Below are 9723 nucleotides of genomic sequence, written 5' to 3' on the forward strand. Positions count from 1 at the left end.
AATAAGAGTCGTTACTTGAATCGCAAAATGTTTAATACGATGTAACTGTTCGATTAGGTGTCTAAGCCCACAACTAAAATAGGAATATACTTGAATTGATAGTAGCACAATCCTTTTAGGTTGCCCTTAAACCTAACAAATAGACATAATGATTTTGGAGAGAGAGATTAATTTATTATATAAATAATAAATCAAATAGATGATTTACTAATGTGTTATGAAAATAATATATTAATTAGAAATCATATTATTAAATTAATAATTAAACAGAAATTAATTGGAATTAATTTTGGGACTAATTAAAAATACAGGGGCTATTTTGTCAATTATTAATAATTGGGAAAGGAAGGCTCTAGAACCCCTTAGAGGAGGTAGACGAAAATCTTTAGGGAAAACATAGGGGATTTCATCTAAGGCTCCTTGGACAAGGGGTTGAGCTTGGTCATCAAGCAAAGGAATCTAAGGGTTATCCCCTGAACTCTAGCTTTGACATCAAGTTTCCTCAACTATATAAGGAGCCTCTTAGCCCCTTATTTTTGTGACTTCTTCTTTTGGCAAAGGCTTGGATGAAAATTCTCTCCTCTCTCCTAATTCATTCTCTTGCTAGTTTAGGTGTGATTGTATTAGAGGCACGACATTTGTGGTGCTTGCTTCCAAGAGATCAACAAAAAGGAATTATAGTTGTTTACAATAACAACAAAAGGTATGTAATCCTAAAACTGTTTCATCATAATTTCTAAAATACCCTAGGGTTTGCAGGTTCCTCTTTGATGTTCTTAGTTATAGGTCAATGGAGAAAACATAGATCCTATTTAGGTTGTATGCAAACTTAAGGATTTTATTTTTGTTAGTTTACCTAAATTCCATCAATAACATGAGTCATTGCATACTTATGACTATTTATCAGTAAAACGTTTTGGTAATTGTAAGTAAATGAATTCTTGAATTGTAATCCAATTATATAAATAATATGTCTTAATAGTCATCTGTAACGATGAGATGTTTGCATAATAATGACTAGTGATTCTTGAGGTTAGTTGACCTTGAAGAAGGGATTTGGTAATATCGAATCCTAATAGTCTCTCTAACGAGGAGACATTATCATAAAAATGTCTAGTGATTCAGGTTAATAGACCTTCAAGAAGGGATTTGATAATAGCAATTCATAATAGTCATCTCTAACCAAGAGATGTTGGAATTAAGGGGTGTTTGGCTTAGCTTTTCACAGCCAAAAATCCTTTTTGGAAAAGAAAAAAAGCAAAAGATGTTTGGCAAAACTAGTTTTAAAAGCTAATTTTGGAGTTTTTATACAAGGAAAATGAACTTTTTGGAAAAGTCAGGAAATCCTAACTTTTTGTAACTTTTCCAAAAAGGACTTTTGGGCTGTGAAAAGCTAAGCCAAACACCCCCTTATAATGCTTAGTGATTCTTAAAGTTAGAACTTAAGAAGGAGATTTGTCAAACATAAATGTTGAGTCCACCTTTAATTAAAACTTATCAACTTGATTTTGGTTTGATAATTTTTAATTGCCTTATCACCTGTTGCCATCTGGCTAGTGATTGATTACTCCAAAAAATTTGAAACAAAAATAATAAAATGAAGAAATCATATACATTTACAACAAACTAAGTTGAAGTCTAAAGAAACTAAAAAAATCCACCTTCACTTTATCAGCTAGATTCTTGGTTGTACACTTGTACCATATTTGTCAAAAAAAATCCGTTGCATATGTTTACATTCCAAATCTTCTTGGAATTGAAATACATTAAATGGACTATCAATTCTTCCTTCCTTTGTCATATTTCTTGGGTGGGGGACGAGGACGCTGAAATGAACCCCTGATGACAGTGATGAAATTATAATCTACATCAACTCTAGCAAAGCCATAACATAACATGACTATTCTTCAGGGTTAATTAAAACGAGTGGAAAGGATGGAATAATACCTGCAAAGTTGAGGAACTGTCCATAAACCTACAGACTCATGTGTTGTTTGATTATTGAGCGACCTTGTATAATTTCGCCAATCACCAAGCATGATCCCGAGGTCGTTAACCTTGTTTTCTAAACCAACGCAACAATTTGCATGCATTGTGCACACTTTGTTTAGATCTTTGCTTGGCTGACAAAAACCACCAAAGTAGGCCGTATCAAGGAACCGAATTTGTAATCCGACGTTTTTAATGAATGGATTGTACTTGATCTTGTTAAACACATCTTGATCATGCATGCTTGGGTAAGTCAACCTTGAGTTGTACCAAAACTTGTAAAATTGAATGGTTTTCTTGTTTGACTTGACATAGTTAAAACCTCCATTTGGTAGGTTGTTCAAGTCATAAGGGTTTCCATTGAAATAATCACAAGCAATTTGGAAATCAGCATCCTTATGAAACTGTGGAAATGGGTCCCTAAACCACATTATGTCTGCATCCTGGATACAGAAAATGTCACACTTAATCCTTTACCAAATTTAGACAATATTACATTTTTTATTTTTAAAAACTGGGGTTTTGACTTAAATAAGTCAATCTAGTGATATTTGAAGCATATGAAAGAACTAAGAGGAATACCGTGAACAAGAAGCTATATCCCAAATCAAGAACTGTGCGCAGAAAATCGATTCTTCTCCACATCATCTTTAAATAATCAGCTGCCATGAAATACGCCTCGCCTGAAAAGTCCATGCCTCTGGTGCTAAGATTATAACAATGAGGATGTAACTTCAAGCAACGGGAATATGCTTTTTGGTCTAAAGTTACAACGACTATGTGTTTCAGAAACCTTTTTGTTTGATTCCCGATTCTAAAGCTCTCCAAAAAAAGATCAAACATGGAGTCTGGCTCAGTCCATGCATCATTCATAGTCGTAATTATCACTGTATTTATACCCATAGTTGCATTTTCTAATATGCTTTTCAACTCATCCAGATTTATACCCTATTAAGTAAAAATGAAAGACAAGATCGAGTTAGAAATGAAAAACATCAACAAAAGATTTTGATATCGTATTCAAATTTAGTATTGACGAGGTTTTTAGAAATCAACTATTAACCCCATTGTATAATAACCAATGTTTTAAAAACCAGTTTGAACCGGTTAGATAGGGAATCGGGGAAAGAAACGGTTCCACTATCACAAGTTTTATGTTTATTTTTGAACCGGATCGAACCGGCCAGTTTTTACAATAATCCGGTTGAACCGGTTAAATTGATAAAACACATGGAATTGAAACCTTTTTCATAATAAACTTTGGTAGTTTTTTCACATTTATTAAAAAGTCTCTGAATAAAAACACATGATCAATGTTATGAAGTTTTTTGATGCGTTTATATTTATGTAGGACTTTATTTTCTTTTTAATGCATGTGGATTGATGTAAAACTTATGGTTATGAGTTATCTTAATGTATTTTGATTAATCTACAACTTGTTTTTATGTGTATTTTAATGTTTGAACTTGTGGACATCAAATTTTTTATTTGTGTATATATGTATGTGTATGAAAATGCAAAAAAAAAAAGATGAAAATTATAGAAACCGGTTTACTCAACGGTTAAACCGAAAACCGATAACCATACTGATTCAGCTAAAAAACTGATTTTTAAAACACTAATAATAACATATCAGACTTTGAATATCGACACTTAACCCCTCTTCTAATAACAATATAATATACTTTTTTTTTTGGCATCGCATTTAACGTACTGTTTATTGGTTAACATTATAATTATTAATTAATGTTTTTAAAAATCAATTTGGACAAGTGAAAAGGCAATAGAAGACTATGTTATACAACTTTTAGATAAATTATAGCCGATTTTATAATACAATGAAGCCTAAATTTTTTAATTAAGAATGTACAGTATCCACATCAAATCCTTTCTTGTAGGAAAGTGATTCGTATATAATTTTTTTTTTTTCATGTAGAACAATTCTCATACTGCCCTCTGATATTTTCGTATATCATCACACACATGCTAACCTAGGAGTTTAATTATTGGTTAACTTAATCAACAGTTTTAAAAATACAAAAAAAAAAATACAAAAAAAAAAAAGCAATATAGGGAAAAAGAGTTGAAATATGATATATAAATAATCATCAAACAAATATATTAATTAAACAATAAACATTTTTACATAAGCATATACAAATACAAAAAAATAATATAAGAGCTTACTTGGCTCAATTATTGTCCGGCAGATCATGCAAGTTTCATTATAGTTCCTAAAATACTGTGAATATTCTTCTTCTTTTTTTTTTTTTTTGTTACCAAGAAATGGTTCTTACAGACATATTAAAAATTAAAGTGATTTTGTACATTATATAATCAATGCAAATATGTGATACATGTTATTATTTAAAAAATGGTTTTTCAGAGAAAATAATTTATATTTTCCATGGTAGCATTGCTTTTCGCACATCTTAGGATCTTATTTCTCTATATTCTTCAAGTTTAGGCCCCCCATTTTTGTATTTTAGTGAGAATCTCTCTCTCTCTCTTATATATATATATATATATATATATATATATATATATATATATATATATATATATATATATATATATATATATATATATATATATATATATATATTAGGTTCAATATAGAACCAAATAAATGTATGACGGTAAATAAAAATTCTAATAAACTAAAAAGAAAATATAATCAATTAAATACATTTGGATTGATGTAAATCGGTTATGAAGTTTCTACATATCAATAATTCTCTTAAATTGACCATAAATAAACATATTAAAGTATATTAACAAATATTTAGAGATAAATATATATTAAATATTAGTTGTGAGACCATGTATTACATGGAATATTTAAAAAAAAAAGTTAAATATGAGGTCTAAATACTTGAAAACTGTAAATTTATAAGAAAATAAAAAAAATAATGAATAATTAAAATTGACATGTTTTTTATATTTTAAATTTAAGCAAATAATTTAAATAAATAAACAAAACAAACTAATAAACTTTAATTAAAATTTTTGAAATTAAAATGTAACTCATTAATGAAGTTGATATCTATTTATTAATATATTTATTGCAATTGTTACATTAAAATATTATATGAAATTTAATAAAGTAGGAAAACCTATAAAATGACATATGAAAATAAAATTAATTCAAAATTACCATAAATTGATATTTGTCAAATTGAAGGAGAGCATACAATGTAGCAAAAATGTTCTTTATTTATTAAGAAGGATGAGCATAAAAATTGGATAACAGTAGTGAAATTGATAATGAAAGTTGAGTGCTATTGAATTAGCATATGATCAAACGTGCAATTTGAAATTGTTTCAATTGTGTCTGGACGTTTAAGAGAAAATGCAAAAACCCAATTATGCTATAATAGTAAGAGTTTTGCTTGATAGTGGATAATAATTTGATAAAATTTACAAAAGTATAATCTTATCTTATCTGTCGACGTAAGGATCCAAGGGTTAAGAAGTTAGTTATGTGTGTATATTATAGCTAACTTATGTATTAATTTTGTATTCTACTTGGAGTATATACCATGCTTTAATTTTAAGAATAACATTTTCATATTATATATAAAACTATGTCTATACTGATCTATACTTGTAAAAAAATAAATTATTATTATTACTATATATATATATATATATATATATATATATATATATATATATATATATATATATATCTTTTCTAAGAAGAATGAGCTAAATATTAAAATACAAATATTATTTAACATAAGAGAATTTCATATATGTCATTTTTAAATATCAAAATATCATTTTTGTAAAACTTAATTTCTAAATATCATATTAAATTTTTATAAAAGTTTAAAATATCATATATATACCTTCTTAAAAATCAAAATATCATATATATATATATATATATATATATATATATATATATATATATATATATGTGTGTGTGTGTGTGTGTGTGTGTGTGTGAATATTAATATCATTTTTAAAAATCAAAATATTATATATGTCATTTTTAAAAATCTAAATGTGAATATTAATATCTAAAATATCATCCATCTATGTAACGTCCGCAAATTCGGCCTACACATTTTAAAGATTTTAAACTCTAAATTATCAAATAATTAAATCCTCAAATAAATTAGTCAAGAATCCTTCATATGTGATACAAGTTATATAAATAATATTTATATATTGCGTACATCTATTATGGAAAAATATTATGGGCTTATAATATTTGTATAAAACATTAATATGAATTTAAATAGTTACAATTAATAAACATCTAAAAATAAAAGCTTATTTAGAATAAATAATATTAATGATAGTTGTAGTGGTGGTAATGATGATTTCATAGATATAAAGAATTCATATATATTAAATACTTAATATTTTGTTTTAAATATATTATGATAATGTTGCTTAAAAAGAGTTGGTATTTGATGTTGACTAAAAGATTGTATTTTAAAAAATTAGGATGAAAACATCTATCATTTTTTTATAAAATTAATAATTTTGATTAGTTTTTTTAATTTTAAATTTGAATTATAGTAATTTGGGTCCGTTGATAAATATTAAAGAGATTACCTTTTCTCATCTATTATTGCTACTTATATTTGAATAAAAAACAGAGTGGTGTTTATTAAAAGTAAACTTATTATTCATTCTATTTTTGTCAAACTTTTCAACATTATTAGAAATATAAAATTTTAATATCTCTATTTTTTGCATACATTCTTGAAGAAACAAATTATGTCTGTCACAAAAGACCAAGAACTTTTTTGTTAGTAGAATATAATTAGTTTGATAGTTTAAGTCTTGTTTACACATCGTATACAAAAACATATGTTAATCAAATGAGATTGAAAAAAAATATGATTAACGTAATTTTAAAATCTGTTACAAGTTATAATTAAATAGAAAATCCAATTACCAACAAAGGTTACCAACTTACAGTTGTTTGATATTTTATTTTAATTTAATAAAATATATTACAATTTTTTTTACAATATCGAATTATTCTTATAAATATCTATTTATGTCAATTTGTATCTCCAGCTAGTTTTTATTAAATATCCTTTTTTTATTAGCTAATCTTTCAACTAACAACTAACTTTTCTATCATCAACTCGCTTATTAGCTACCGACTAACTTTTTAACTACCAACTGTCGAACCGTTGATTTTGAAGGCATTGTGCGAAAACTAAAATGGGCCGTTAAGTTTTCGGATTAACAATGGATAGAGACAAATAGTGATAGATCAACCACACAGTAAGACGGTTAGTGCGAATTAACGACAGATAATGACGGATTACCAACAAATTAAAATTCCAGACCCCGTACCGACAGGTGCCTTGTGCAGTCGCACACACTGCATGTGTTTAGGGCCGATACTGATTACCAGCTAGCTATTGAGCTAGTATAGACAAAGTTGATAATGTCAAAATTATGTAAATCACATATTTGAGAAAATCAACTACAATAACAAATACACAAACTAAGATGTATATGAACGTGTTAAAATAATTTAGCAATATCATTCTATTATTGAATGTCATGAAAAATCATAAACCAAATACAATGAAGTGGTTATTATCTAGTTAATAGTAAGATATGTAGTATCGTTTATTATTATCCATACAAAAACAACACATATGATTCTTGACAGTTGGCAGTTGGCACCCTCAAACATTGCGAAAGAAGTCAATCACTGGTCTTCGATTCATTTTCAGTTTTTTTTTTTTTTTTTTTTTTTAATTCAGAGGAAAGAAATTACTATATATAATGACTAATAAACGAATAAAACGATCATAGCCGTCTTATTTGATAATGTCCAATACGGTGTAAGAATAAATAAATATGCATATAACATCATCTATTTTAAAAAATAAATAAAAATAAATTGTAGTAAAAATATTGTTTTCCACCCTTCTCAATTTCCCAATTCAAAAATCATAGCTTTATTTATCGGTCAACTCGGTTAAATTGGACTTCCATCATCCACTTATCTTCACTTTGATTATATAAATAAGATTCTTAAAATACTAATTAAGGTTATATCAGATTACGATATATACTGGTTCAGCAATAAATTCCGGGTCAAAAAAAGGATCCAATATCTAAATTGAGCTTCATATAAACTCAAGAAAGGGGAAAAAACAAAAAAAATAAATAAAAAAAAGAATCGAGTGTACATGCTTACTGAATTTTCAATATGTTCGCTGTCAGCCAAGGGGTTGTAGTTGCCAGAAAGTGGTAAGGTGATGGGAGAGTGATGATATAGAAGCAAGCATGAAATCGCCAAAGTCGCAAAGATGATAACCATCTTAGGAGTTTGCTTGAACAGTTTACGGTGGTGGAAGAGGAGGAAGCTGAATTCCGATGGTTGTGACAACGACGGAGATTGCTCATCTGGATTGGCCGCCTTGTTCTGTCCGCTCTCCAACCCCATCGTGTGATATGGTCTATGGGTTTTGTTCTTTCATGTGGGTTTTTCTTAAGCATGTTGATATATATATATATATATATATATATATATATATATATATATATATATATATATATATATATATATATATATATATATATATATATATATATATATATATATATACTAGTTTATAAGCCGTGAAACCAAGGCTACAAAATTAATTAAACTTTAATAGTTAGAGCACAAAATTATTAATCAATTATAATTGTTAATTTAAATAAATATGTAAAATTATAGCACCTTATAATTTGTATTAATATTATTTTAATTTTTATTGCATTGTTATTAATTTATTCTAATTAAAATGAAAATTTTAAAATTTGAAATAAAGAATTAATAAGTTAACAAGTGACATGCATTAATTAAGAAGTTTAATAGGGTGACACATGACAAAAAAAGAATAAAATATGTATTAATTAAGAGACCTAATATGATGACATATGTCAAAAGGATATTAAAACTATTCTTTTATTAAAATAGGGATATATATATATATATATATATATATATATATATATATATATATATATATATATATATATAAAATAAGGCATGACTTGGATTATGCTATATAACAACAAACAAAACAAAAATAATAGCAAGAGAGGCTGGAATATTCCAAAAAGTAATTAAATAATTCATTCTAAATGATATATTTAGTAGTCGTATAACTCCAAAGTTTAAATAAATTAACAAGTTGGCTCTCTATAAAATACCATGAAGTTTATTTGATTTTGGAAAAGAAGTATTTCGTTGCTTAGTGTTATATTGTTTATTTCATGACTAATGATTATATATTATTTTTTTGGAAAAAGAAATATGCTAATTTTGTTTCTTAATAAAAACTATGCTAATTTCTGTTTATGCTAAAATAGGAGATATTTTATTTACTATGTCAACTATGAGTCAATGGTCCAAATATCAAATAAATATAACACGTAATATAATTGTCATGTAGCTACTTTATTCATTTGAGTTATTGATGAATAGAAATATTTTGACTATACGATATCTAAAATATATAATATAATTCATAAAAGTAAACAACGGCATATCTAAAATATTTAATATAATTCATAAAAGTAAACAACGGCATACTAGCAAGGTTAGAGAAATTAAATATTATCCTATTTTTTGTTCTTATAAAACCTTCTACCCATTTAAATGATTTTATCCATTTAAATAATGATATATGTCATATTAGTATGCTAAAATATCATGAAATTTCATTAAATGGATATTAAATGTTACATATATCA

General features: G+C 26.5%; 1 protein-coding gene across 1 annotated transcript; it reads right to left on the minus strand.

The window, feature by feature from the left end:
• Positions 1–1577: 1577 nt before the first annotated feature.
• LOC145053046 (uncharacterized protein At4g15970-like) lies at positions 1578–8464 on the minus strand. Its single transcript, XM_079001003.1, has 4 exons — positions 8177–8464; positions 2572–2937; positions 1948–2432; positions 1578–1839 (listed from the first exon to the last, which is right to left on the minus strand). Exons 1-4 carry the CDS (start codon positions 8423–8425, stop codon positions 1779–1781), a joined length of 1161 nt encoding a protein of 386 aa, XP_078857129.1. The 5' UTR covers positions 8426–8464; the 3' UTR covers positions 1578–1778.
• Between the last annotated feature and the right edge of the window lie 1259 nt (positions 8465–9723).

This window comes from Lactuca serriola, chromosome 5, assembly GCF_051521515.1.
Source record: "Lactuca serriola cultivar US96UC23 chromosome 5, Lser_US96UC23_V15, whole genome shotgun sequence".
NCBI classification, from domain to species: Eukaryota; Viridiplantae; Streptophyta; class Magnoliopsida; order Asterales; family Asteraceae; genus Lactuca; species Lactuca serriola.